This window comes from Homalodisca vitripennis, unplaced genomic scaffold (genome assembly GCF_021130785.1).
Source record: "Homalodisca vitripennis isolate AUS2020 unplaced genomic scaffold, UT_GWSS_2.1 ScUCBcl_61;HRSCAF=875, whole genome shotgun sequence".
Classification (NCBI taxonomy): Eukaryota; Metazoa; Arthropoda; class Insecta; order Hemiptera; family Cicadellidae; genus Homalodisca; species Homalodisca vitripennis.
The window spans coordinates 126,941-140,092 of NW_025776195.1; the positions used below are offsets into that span (position 1 = coordinate 126,941).

The following is a 13,152-nucleotide window of genomic DNA, read 5'->3' on the forward strand; positions in this document are numbered from 1 at the left end:
AAGACGTCTCGGCCATCGGAAAAAAAAACGGATTTTTTACGTTTAATCAGGACCTTACGTACTGTTTACGAGAGGTTTTAGTGTCGAGAAACGACTAAAATCCGGCAGACTGGCGTGGCGATGGGACGGCCCGGCTCGGCGACCTCTGTACGGTACGTACTCAGGCCGCGAGCCGAGTCGCGGCTGGCGGCGGAGCCATCTGATATTCCCGACATACAGAATGGCAGACTCCGCTACAACGGCACCGGCACCAGCCGCTCCCACACCGAAGAAGGCGAAGGCCGCGGCCGCCAGCAAGAAGCCCCGCGTCAAGCCGGCTCACCCACCGACGTCGGACATGGTGAACGCGGCCATCAAGAGCCTGAAAGAGCGCGGCGGTTCGTCGCTGCAGGCCATCAAAAAGTACATCGCGGCCAACTACAAGGTTGACGCCGAGAAGCTGGCCCCTTTCATCAGGAAGTACCTCAAGTCGGCCGTAGCGTCCGGCGCTCTCACCCAGCCGAAAGGCAAGGGCGCCACCGGCTCGTTCAAACTGTCGGTGAAATCCTCCGGAGAAGGAGCCAAGTCCGCCGGCAGCGAGACGGTCAAGAAGGCCGCCAAGAAAGCACCGGCCAAGCCGAAAGCCGGCGATAAGAAGCCGAAGGCGGCCAAAAAGCCAGCCGCAGCCAAGAAACCGGCCGCCGCCGCCGCGACCAAGAAGGCCGCCAAGCCCAAGACTCCCAGCAAGGCAAAGAAGGTCGCCAAACCGCCGACCAAAAAGCCCAAGTCGCCCAAACCGAAGAAAGTGGCCGTGAAGAAAGCCAAAACGCCCAAGAAGACCGCCGCCAAGAAGAAGTAAACCGGCCGGCCAGTCGCTCTCCTCCCTCGACTGTGGGAAATCCAAACGGCCTTTCTAAAGGCCACCCAAAATGTCATTCGTTTTCACGTGTTTTATTAGCGACCCCTGTTTTTGATATTATTATAACAAATACATTACGAAACAGCTTGTTTTGTTTTGTTTTGTTTTTTTTTTTTTAAGTATTATAAAAGTGATATTGTTTGCCGTCTTGTATTTGACGAAATTTATTTAATGTTTGACTCATAATTACAAATACTCACATGCACATATTATAATCAATATTAACGGGTTTTTTATAACTAATTACGATTGGTTTTTGTATTTATAAATGAACACTATAATATGTTATACGATTTTACGTTAATGTTATGTTTAGAAAGATATTTATGTACATTCAATATTACCTAAGTCTCTTCTATTGATAAACCTTTCATAAGATATAAATCCCAACGTTAATAAATAACCTACCGTTTGTTTATATATATATATATATATATATATATATACACACACACACACACACACACACACACACTAATTTCTTAGTTCTTTTCATTGGGTCATATACAGATATATTTTATGTTAAATCATAATACCATATTGTAGTGTGATGTCAATATTTTATTTTGAGCAAACTTGCAAACTAATATGTCCCCGCATTCACAAAGATCGTAATTAAATATCAGTGATAAACGCGCGCCGCTTGATCTGGGCTTGGAGTTTGCAAGCTCGAGTAAATTTTTTTTCTAAAAGAGCAAGCAGCGCGAAGCGCTGCGCAGCGGGCAAGCATCGCGTGATCTGACCCATTCTGAAAATTTTGTTAAATTCAGAATAGTAGGCTATATTGTTTTAAACGTGTTTCATTACTAATTTGTGTTTTTTCGTACGGAAATTAATAAACTCGTAAACTTAATCTAATAAACGTAATCTAACTTATATAAATTAAAATAGATAATGCTGGGACACACTGGAAAATACCCGTTTTAAACTTAAAATACACTGACTTGGATCACATTAGAGGTATAAATCAAGCAATCGCAATCAGGTTCGCTAGACGGAGCAGATTTACACTTGTTAACAGACAACTCTGTAATTATGTAATTTCAATATAAAACAAGTCGAGAGTTGCTTGTTTTAGCCGCCGACATAATAACAGAATTCCAATGTTTACACAACTAAAAGCGGTAAAATAAGCGAAAATTAGAAGTTATGTTTAATCAGAGTTCAACGGTTCTTGGTTAATTAGAAGTCATGTGTATAAAACATGACCGAAACTATGGTTTTCGATCGAATTGCAATTGACGTATTTTTATTGTAAACTCAATGTTTGTTTGAAAAAAAAAAATAAAATAAATAAATAAACAGAAAATTATACAATTTTACAGTGAAATCGGACTATGTTTAAAAAGAAAAAAAAAGGAATTGAAAAATTCCTGGAATAAAATATTTATGACAAGCACAAAGTCATAAATTGGGTATTTTCGATAGAAAATATAGTCGAGAGCGACTTGAAACAACCAGGTTTACATCGGTTTTACAACTATAAGCGGTAAAATAAGCGAAAACGAACGAGTTATTGGTGGCCTTTAGAAAGGCCGTTTGTCGTAGCCACCGGCAGCGGGGCAGGCAGTGCACGCTTGTGTGTCACTTAGGCTCGTTCTCCGCGGATGCGGCGCGCCAGCTGGATGTCCTTGGGCATGATGGTGACTCGCTTGGCGTGGATGGCGCACAAGTTGGTGTCTTCGAAGAGTCCGACCAGGTATGCCTCGCTGGCCTCCTGCAGTGCCATGACGGCGGAGCTCTGGAAACGCAGGTCGGTCTTAAAGTCCTGGGCGATCTCGCGGACGAGACGCTGGAACGGCAACTTGCGGATCAGCAGTTCGGTGCTCTTCTGGTAACGCCTGATCTCACGCAGGGCGACGGTGCCGGGCCTGTAACGGTGAGGCTTCTTCACGCCTCCTGTGGCCGGCGCGCTCTTACGGGCTGCCTTGGTGGCCAACTGCTTCCTGGGCGCCTTGCCTCCGGTGGACTTACGAGCGGTCTGCTTGGTACGTGCCATATCGTCAGCTGGTCTAGCCGAAATGAGATATGTTTTCCCCTTGCAAATTTTACTATATACGGGCCGGCACGAGCTGAGAACGACTGTGATTGGTCGCCGCGCTATCGGCCAATCACAGAGCAGCCAGAGTTGACAAAACTACCGACAACGGGCGATTTTATCATCTGTTTCTAACGCCACTGCAACAGCAACATGACCGGTCGAGGCAAAGGTGGTAAGGGGCTGGGAAAGGGAGGCGCCAAGCGTCACAGGAAGGTGCTCCGTGACAACATCCAGGGCATCACCAAGCCCGCAATCCGTCGTCTGGCTCGCCGCGGCGGTGTCAAGCGTATCTCGGGCCTCATCTACGAGGAGACCCGCGGAGTGCTCAAGGTGTTTCTGGAGAACGTGATCCGTGACGCCGTCACATACACCGAGCACGCCAAGAGGAAGACGGTCACCGCCATGGACGTCGTGTACGCGCTCAAACGCCAGGGCCGCACACTGTACGGTTTCGGAGGTTAAGCTGAGCTGAGCTGCCGCCTGTTCCGCGCGCAACATCGCCCCACAAAAGGCCTTTTTAAAGGCCACCAAACATATCTCGTTTTTCACGTTTCTCTTCGGCAATGCCATTGATGACACATCACCGCTGTATATTATCCGTATTTGTCGAGTTTTACAAGTGACTATACCATTTTATATTAGTGTTATAAATTTTTTTTTTTTTTTTCTTTATGTCACTCTTATATTAGACCTACCAATCATTCAAATACAAAATTTCTTTAATTTTTATTTGTTTAAAAATCTTTTCTTTTTTTTACACTTTTTAAGGCCAGATCAAAACCGTATTTAATTTAAAGCCATTCACTATCACTCTTATCTGCCGTTTCACTTACCTGACGACTGTCGACAGTATCATTATCAATATAGTATACGATTTACAAGATTATTCATTGTTATTCCTAATAAGCTCTATCGTTTTTACGTTTCTCTTCGGCGTAGACAATGCCAATGCACACCGCTGTTTGTTCTCAATTTTATTTAGTATTGAAACATGTCATACTAGGTTTTCAATTGTTTTTTTTTGTTACTCTTATGTTCCTAATAAAAGAAATTTCTTAAATTTTCATTTGTTTACAAATCTTTAGTTTATTTCACTTTTTAAGGCCAGATCATAACCTTATGTTATTTAACCAAGTAACTATCGCTCGTATCTGCCGTTATCAATATACAACATACAAGATTATTCATTATATATATTCTCTATTTCCTTAGGCACAACAGAACCTAGCTTGCCAATTAATAACTCAGATCACGCGATGCTTGCCCGCTGCGCAGCGCTTCGCGCTGCTTGCTCTTTTAGAAAAAAAATTTACTCGAGCTTGCAAACTCCAAGCCCAGACCAAGCGGTCCGCGTTTATCACTACCGATAAATCATATTCTGTATTCCTATTGGTCGATTCTTGGCGATTTCTTCATTGCGCATGTGCGTGGAGATAGAATATATACGGTGAACTGTTAAGACGCTTATATAGGTAGGAGGTGGCCAAACTCGTGATTCGTCGGTTAAAAGTGACCAACCAGAGTCGAGAAGATTTCCCGCGTTTCAATTGACAATGAATTTTGACCGTTTTAATCGGACGATCCTTGTTCGAAATGAAACTTATTTACTTAATTCACGTCGAGTATTGATAATGAGTTGAAGAATTATTTGAAAATACAGACTAATACCGATATATTCAGTACACATTCCGGCCAATTATTTTAATAATTTTGGAACGTAGTGATTAACCAATGAAATCGTTTAGAGTAAATAAAATAAACGTGTTGACAATCGTACTACAGACGAAATCGAGTATATTCATAACCGAGTATGTGTTCTAAATCCGATCTATACATTATGTTTATAGTTTCGTATTATCATAATATGTGTTAATCAATGTTTGGTGATTTACAGCTAGTACTGTTATTGTTATTTTTGGCCTCTATGGATATCGCCCGGTATTAGCAATTTATAGAAAAGAGCTTCATTTTTGAATAGTTACTCCGATTACTCTGTACTGCCCTTCTTGTAATTTTCTATTCAAATAGAGACAATAAATTATTTTAACATTATCAAGTGACGTAACTGCCAAATGTACAAGTATCGTATCTCAAACCAATCCACATTGTTTTATTCAGTGTAAACACTTTTAATAATAATTTTATTTTAATCCTTTTTTTTTATAATACTATTTAGATTCAATCTGAAACATAGTTGGAAAAGTATGTTCATTCAGTACATACAAATATTTCCGTATTGTTTGAAATTTAAAGTAATTGAAACGAAATTGCAACGTGAATAATTTAAATCGTAATAAGAATAAACGTATAAGAGAAAAACACACTGTTTTCCCGAATTAATGTAGTGGTTTTAAATAATAATTACAATAAACGATGTTCAATAGGATTCACGCCCAGCGTATATACATCGTACCGAGCACTGGTTGAAACTGAATACAATTATAACTTTCGCACTGTACATAGATGTTACGCTTCAACAGTATTTAACAACGAATATCTTCAATATTGACGCGTTTTTTTTTCTCACTTATTTACCGAAATACTAGAAATACTTATATATATCAACAAATTCTACAATTTTTATGAAATTGGCTGAGTTAATTAGCTATTATTATTAGTCTACTATATTCTTATTGTTTAGTTCAACGGTCGAGCATATACCTTCGGTCGTGATGCCATCAAGTAAAACTGAAGTTTATTTACCTAAATCATCACTAGTTTTTGTTTACGCTTTTTTTTACGACGAATATTGTTTAGTTATATCACTTGTATATCGATGTAAGTAAATAGATTAGTGCACTAATAAATTCTCTGACGGCATTCAATCAAGCTCGATCGTTACAGTCGTTGATAATATTTTAATCTTGATAATGAAAATAATATTTAATTTCACTCCTATCTAGAAAAAAAAAAAATTCTTTATAGACAATAATCGTAACTCACGCGTTTATCATTACGGCATGTTGTGATATCTTGCACAGCTAAGCGTTATAAAAACTAGGCGTATCGCAACACTCACTGCGTGTAAATTGGACATAATTTTTTTTTTTTTTTTTTTTTTTTTTACTTAAACACTATATTCCCACTCGGATTTATAGATTAAAACAATCCTTTAGTACGTATTAGCCGTACAGACTTGACGGGCCCATTTCTCTGACCGGTATGTAGAGTACACACAGTCACGGTACTTGTGTCAACAGGGCCTCACTTTATCGCGTTTCACCGTCGTGTCGGTTAGATCCTGTGCTCCGCTCCTCATTGTAGCCCTCCGGACACGTTCAGTGTACAATATAAACGAGTGAAATCCGATATTAGACCGCGTTTATAGTTTTTATAGACAGTTTTTTGGCTGTGTAACGCGTACAGACGGGGTTCGACCTCCACTAAATACTGTCTGGTGACGTTAAAATTCGTTTTAAAACGGCGTTCTACTCGCTTATCGTTGGTAAGACGTCTCGGCCATCGGAAAAAAAAAAAAAACGGATTTTTACGTTTAATCAGGACCTTACGTACTGTTTACGAGAGGTTTTAGTGTCGAGAAACGACTAAAATCCGGCAGACTGGCGTGGCGATGGGACGGCCCGGCTCGGCGACCTCTGTACGGTACGTACTCAGGCCGCGAGCCGAGTCGCGGCTGGCGGCGGAGCCGGAGCCATCTGATATTCCCGACATACAGAATGGCAGACTCCGCTACAACGGCACCGGCACCAGCCGCTCCCACACCGAAGAAGGCGAAGGCCGCGGCCGCCAGCAAGAAGCCCCGCGTCAAGCCGGCTCACCCACCGACGTCGGACATGGTGAACGCGGCCATCAAGAGCCTGAAAGAGCGCGGCGGTTCGTCGCTGCAGGCCATCAAAAAGTACATCGCGGCCAACTACAAGGTTGACGCCGAGAAGCTGGCCCCTTTCATCAGGAAGTACCTCAAGTCGGCCGTAGCGTCCGGCGCTCTCACCCAGCCGAAAGGCAAGGGCGCCACCGGCTCGTTCAAACTGTCGGTGAAATCCTCCGGAGAAGGAGCCAAGTCCGCCGGCAGCGAGACGGTCAAGAAGGCCGCCAAGAAAGCACCGGCCAAGCCGAAAGCCGGCGATAAGAAGCCGAAGGCGGCCAAAAAACCAGCCGCAGCCAAGAAACCGGCCGCCGCCGCCGCGACCAAGAAGGCCGCCAAGCCCAAGACTCCCAGCAAGGCAAAGAAGGTCGCCAAACCGCCGACCAAAAAGCCCAAGTCGCCCAAACCGAAGAAAGTGGCCGTGAAGAAAGCCAAAACGCCCAAGAAGACCGCCGCCAAGAAGAAGTAAACCGGCCGGCCAGTCGCTCTCCTCCCTCGACTGTGGGAAATCCAAACGGCCTTTCTAAAGGCCACCCAAAATGTCATTCGTTTTAACGTGTTTTATTAGCGACCCCTGTTTTTGATATTATTATAACAAATACATTACGAAACAGCTTGTTTTGTTTTGTTTTGTTTTTTTTTTTTTTTTAAGTATTATAAAAGTGATATTGTTTGCCGTCTTGTATTTGACGAAATTTATTTAATGTTTGACTCATAATTACAAATACTCACATGCACATATTATAATCAATATTAACGGGTTTTTTATAACTAATTACGATTGGTTTTTGTATTTATAAATGAACACTATAATATGTTATACGATTTTACGTTAATGTTATGTTTAGAAAGATATTTATGTACATTCAATATTACCTAAGTCTCTTCTATTGATAAACCTTTCATAAGATATAAATCCCAACGTTAATAAATAACCTACCGTTCGTTTATATATAATATATATATATATATATACACACACACACACACACACACACACACTAATTTCTTAGTTCTTTTCATTGGGTCATATACAGATATATTTATGTTAAATCATAATACCATATTGTAGTGTGATGTCAATATTTTATTTTGAGCCGGTTAATCTTGCAAACTAATATGTCCCCGCATTCACAAAGATCGTAATTAAATATCAGTGATAAACGCGCGCCGCTTGATCTGGGCTTGGAGTTTGCAAGCTCGAGTAAATTTTTTTTCTAAAAGAGCAAGCAGCGCGAAGCGCTGCGCAGCGGGCAAGCATCGCGTGATCTGACCCATTCTGAAAATTTTGTTAAAATTCAGAATAGTAGGCTATATTGTTTTAAACGTGTTTCATTACTAATTTGTGTGTGTGTGTTTTTTTTTCGTACGGAAATTAATAAACTCGTAAACTTAATCTAATAAACGTAATCTAACTTATATAAATTAAAATAGATAATGCTGGGACACACTGGAAAATACCCGTTTTAAACTTAAAATACACTGACTTGGATCACATTAGAGGTATAAATCAAGCAATCGCAATCAGGTTCGCTAGACGGAGCAGATTTACACTTGTTAACAGACAACTCTGTAATTATGTAATTTCAATATAAAACAAGTCGAGAGTTGCTTGTTTTAGCCGCCGACATAATAACAGAATTCCAATGTTTACACAACTAAAAGCGGTAAAATAAGCGAAAATTAGAAGTTATGTTTAATCAGAGTTCAACGCGGTTCTTGGTTAATTAGAAGTCATGTGTATAAAACATGACCGAAACTATGGTTTTCGATCGAATTGCAATTGACGTATTTTTATTGTAAACTAAATGTTTGTTTGAAAAATAAAAATAAAAAAAATAAATAAATAAATAAACAGAAAATTATACAATTTTACAGTGAAATCGGACTATGTTTAAAAGAAAAAAAGGAATTGAAAAATTCCTGGAATAAAATATTTATGACAAGCACAAAGTCATAAATTGGGTATTTTCGATAGAAAATATAGTCGAGAGCGACTTGAAACAACCAGGTTTACATCGGTTTTACAACTATAAGCGGTAAAATAAGCGAAAACGAACGAGTTATTGGTGGCCTTTAGAAAGGCCGTTTGTCGTAGCCACCGGCAGCGGGGCAGGCAGTGCACGCTTGTGTGTCACTTAGGCTCGTTCTCCGCGGATGCGGCGCGCCAGCTGGATGTCCTTGGGCATGATGGTGACTCGCTTGGCGTGGATGGCGCACAAGTTGGTGTCTTCGAAGAGTCCGACCAGGTAAGCCTCGCTGGCCTCCTGCAGTGCCATGACGGCGGAGCTCTGGAAACGCAGGTCGGTCTTAAAGTCCTGGGCGATCTCGCGGACGAGACGCTGGAACGGCAACTTGCGGATCAGCAGTTCGGTGCTCTTCTGGTAACGCCTGATCTCACGCAGGGCGACGGTGCCGGGCCTGTAACGGTGAGGCTTCTTCACGCCTCCTGTGGCCGGCGCGCTCTTACGGGCTGCCTTGGTGGCCAACTGCTTCCTGGGCGCCTTGCCTCCGGTGGACTTACGAGCGGTCTGCTTGGTACGTGCCATATCGTCAGCTGGTCTAGCCGAAATGAGTGATTGAAAATGGCGATGGCGACGGGATGACGGGGAGTCCTTGTCCCCTCAGAAGGCAGCTTCTGTGCTGATTGCACAATGGCTGCTGGTCAGCGGTGGCGTCTTATGTTCTGTAACTCAGAAACACTTTTGCGCCTGTGGGCTATTATATACATAGTATATGCATCTTAAAACTAATTCTTAATACTATTATACTATACTATACTATACGGTCAATTATTTTTTTTTTTTTTTTTTTTTTTTTTTTTTTTTTTTTTTTTTATTTACAATTTGGTCAGTAAATTCTATAATTTATTATTATCTACATACAGGTCAGCAATTTCTATACTTATTTGTATTTACAATCTGGTCACTATTTTCTACAATTATTATTATTTACAATACAGGTCAGTAATTTCTGTAACTTATTATTATTTATACAATTGGTCGGTGGTTTGTTTATAGTCGGTGTGGTGGTCTGTAGTGTGCTTCTATTGTTTTTATGGTGGATCGTGTAGCAGTATCAACTTCGGGTTTCTTACTTTATTTGGGTGGGCTTCTTCCCTGGTTGCCCACTCCCTGATGTGGGGCCACTCTGATTCCTCGGCTGCTGTGTACAGGCGGTGAGCATCATTCCTGACATATTCCTCCACAGTAGGGAGACCTGTGGTCCGCATAATGACTGAGTTCCTGACGAACCATGGTGTGTCCGTCAGGAGTCTGATCGTCTTGTGCTGGAAGGATTCCAGCTTTCTCCTCGATGTCATTGACGCTCCAGCGTACCATGCGGGGGCGGCGTATGTCAGGACTGGTCGGATGATCGTCCTATACAACAGCAGCTTAGTTGTTGTGGAGATGGCAGCAGACGGTCGCAGTAGTGGCATTATGGCTCCTCTGGCGCTCTTGGCTTTTTGGAGTCGGTCTTCGGCTGCCGGTGTCGTTGTCAGTGTTCTGGTCATTTTCATCCCCAGATATCTCATTGACGATGTCCACGCAAGACGTGTACCTTCCATTTTCAGACTGTTATGGAGGACGTTGCCAAGCCTCTTCTTTTTTGAAAAGCAAATAGCTTCGCACTTATCTGCATTGGCTTTGATCCTCCATTTTTTCATCCAGGGTGCTAGTAGGTCTAGCTGTCTCTGGATGGGTCTTGTAGAATACAGTGCATTCTTCGATGTCGAGTAGAAAAGTGCATCGTCTGCGTAGAGAGCGCTTGAGACTCCGGGGGCTAGTGGGATGTCGTTGGTGTACCACAGATATAGGATTGGCCCTAGTACAGAGCCTTGTGGTACACCAGCGGCGATGTTTCTGGCGGTGGACATTGTCCCGCCAACAGAAACCCTGAATTTCCGGTCCATCAGGTAAGATTTTATTATTTGCCGGATGAGTCGGGGGAGAGGGCTGTGGGCCAGCTTGTAGTTGAGGCCGGCGTGCCACACTCGGTCGAATGCCTTGCTGACATCCACCGAGACAGCTGTGGTCACTCGGCCCAGGTTGGCATTATTGGCAATATCTGACATCACCCTGGTTAATTGGTAGTGTGGTGGAGTGGCCACGGCGGAAACCGTACTGGTCCTCCCTCAGTGCCAGATAAAAATCCTCGGGAAATCGTGCCAGTATGAGTCTCTCGAGTACTTTTGAGAGGGCTGGTAGTAGGGAGATTGGTCTGTAGCTTCCTGGAAGTGTCAGATTTTTCCCTGATTTTGGTAGCATTATTATTTTGGCTATCCTCCACGGTGATGGGAAGTGATGAAGTCGCAGGCAGCTGTTTAGGAGTAAGGTGAGCCATGTGACCACCCAAGGTGGTAGTCTTCGCAGTGCTGGTGGTCCCAATGTGTCCAGACCCGGGGCTTTCCTGGGCTTTAGTCCGGCCAGGGCTCTGGATACCTCCTGCTCTGTGATGGGTGGCACCTCCTCCTCGTCGCTGTCCTCCGTCTCCATCTCCATACGTGCGTCCTCCTCCAGGTAGATTTCCACCGTAGATGTGTGTTCAGGGTCACTGATGTCGGGGTGGGGGGAAAACTGAGACTCCATGCAGTCCGCAAAAACTTCAGCTTTTTCGAGTGTGGAGTAGACCATCCCGTGCTGACCGAGAATCGGCCTCTCCAGCCGTTTGTCAGCTTTGAGGGCTTTGGCCAAGCGCCACACTGACCCATCCTCAGGGTTAATGGTTGCGAGATAGTCACTCCAACTCTTGTTGCTGTGGTTCTGCAGGAGCCTCTTAACTTTCTCAGCCTGCCTGTTGAAAGCTGTCTTGTCTCCAGGATACCGTGTCCTCTGCCAGATTTTCCTTAGCCGCCTCCTTGTGTTCACTTCCTCCTGCAGGTGCTGGGGAAGTCGGTGGCGGTAGTCCGATTGCTGTACTTCGGGTCTTAGTGAATTGGATACGGCATCCTGGAGGCAAGCGTGTAGTTCCTCCACTTGATGGTCGAGATTAGCCGCAGAGTCTGGAGCAGTGACTTGGCGTGGGCGGTCTGCCAGGTACGTGAAGTACTTGCTCCAGTTTACTGTCGGCCTTTTTCCTGGAGGGTAGCGGTGTGTTGTAGGCCGGTCGAGAGTTATGATGACCGGCAGGTGGTCAGAGGTGAGGTCGCAGGCGACTCCAACCGTTACTGGCATTGTTATGGCGCTGTGTAGGGCTATGTCTAGTATGTCTGGCCGGTGATTTACTACCCTGGGGTAGCGGGTCGGTTCCCCGGGCACACTAATTTCAACATGTGGCATCCGCCTCAGGTGTTGCCTAAGTTGTCTGCCAGCTGAGTTGGTAGCTGCACAGCCCCATGCCGTGTGTTTTGCATTGAAGTCGCCTGCTATTAGGGCTGGGTAGTTGGGGCGTAATAATTGGGCTAGTTCATCTGGGTTTATTGGCGCTGTGGCACTGCAGTATATGGAGGAAAGTTCTATTTCTGGGCCACCAAAAGAAACGGCTACTGTCGTGTGTTCGGTCGACATGCCACGATTTTCAATTAATCTGTGTGGCACTCGGCGGTGTACAAGCACCGCGGTGCCTCCCGATGAGCGGCCTGGTTGCCGTTGTGGGCGGTCAGTCCTGTATACCGCGTAATTTGGGGCCGAGAATGGTATCCTCGGTGACAGGTGTGTCTCCTGCAGTAGGGCCACGTCGATGTCACATTCGGCCAGGAACTGGATGAGTTCAGCGCGCTTGTGTCTGAGTCCATCGCAGTTCCAAGATACCAGACGCGGGCATCTAGCCATGTCGGGAGCCAAGGAGAGAGGCCAGCGACTGTAGAGTTTGTGTGACAGTGGTCAGTTGCTGCAGGATGACACCGAGCAGGGCGGTGATTTCTTCTTGTCGGCCGCTGTGGTCTGCAGGAAAGTGGCCTTGAATTTGGCACTCCTCTGGTAGCCTGGGTCTCCGTGGTTCGGCGGTCGGCGGGTCGGTGTTGTTCCCTGGGCGGGCGGGCTGCTCAGTCCGGGCTTGCTCGGTGTCGGCTGAGCGGGCGGGCTGCCTGGTCCGCGGATACTCGGGGGCAGTTGGGCGAGCGGGCTTCTTGGCAGACTTCTCCGGGCGGGCTGAGTTTTTGGCCACTTCGGCCCAGGTCCTCGGTCCATTCCCCCTGTTGGCGGGGTTTCTTGGTGGTCGGCGTCTTCTCCTTTCTTCCTTCTCCGCTTCCTCCTCCTCTTCTCGATGTTCCCCGTCCTGCTGCTCGCCGTCGAATGATGGCTCCAGGGTGCGCAGGTCGCTGAAGTCGGTGTTAGCGGTGGGGGGGATGGTGGGCTCTAGTTGGTCGCCGCTCTCGACCAATGGCAGGGCGGCTGAGCACGTGGCGGCTGACCACGTGGCGGCTGACCGCGTGGCGGCTGAGCTCGT

General features: G+C 45.0%; 4 protein-coding genes across 4 annotated transcripts; 3 read left to right on the forward strand and 1 right to left on the reverse strand.

The window, feature by feature from the left end:
• Positions 1–177: 177 nt before the first annotated feature.
• LOC124370282 (histone H1-like) lies at positions 178–904 on the forward strand. The gene has a single exon (XM_046828570.1). The coding sequence runs from the start codon at positions 221–223 to the stop codon at positions 836–838; it is 618 nt and encodes a 205-aa protein (XP_046684526.1). The 5' UTR covers positions 178–220; the 3' UTR covers positions 839–904.
• A 2,152-nt stretch (positions 905–3,056) lies between these two features.
• LOC124370283 (histone H4) lies at positions 3,057–3,440 on the forward strand. The gene has a single exon (XM_046828571.1). It carries the CDS (start codon positions 3,090–3,092, stop codon positions 3,399–3,401), a length of 312 nt encoding a protein of 103 aa, XP_046684527.1. The 5' UTR covers positions 3,057–3,089; the 3' UTR covers positions 3,402–3,440.
• A 3,160-nt stretch (positions 3,441–6,600) lies between these two features.
• Positions 6,601–7,300, forward strand: LOC124370260 (histone H1-like). Its single transcript, XM_046828548.1, has one exon. It carries the CDS (start codon positions 6,617–6,619, stop codon positions 7,232–7,234), a length of 618 nt encoding a protein of 205 aa, XP_046684504.1. The 5' UTR covers positions 6,601–6,616; the 3' UTR covers positions 7,235–7,300.
• Positions 7,301–8,832: 1,532 nt separating this feature from the next.
• LOC124370288 (histone H3) lies at positions 8,833–9,331 on the reverse strand. The gene has a single exon (XM_046828575.1). The coding sequence runs from the start codon at positions 9,312–9,314 to the stop codon at positions 8,904–8,906; it is 411 nt and encodes a 136-aa protein (XP_046684531.1). The 5' UTR covers positions 9,315–9,331; the 3' UTR covers positions 8,833–8,903.
• Between the last annotated feature and the right edge of the window lie 3,821 nt (positions 9,332–13,152).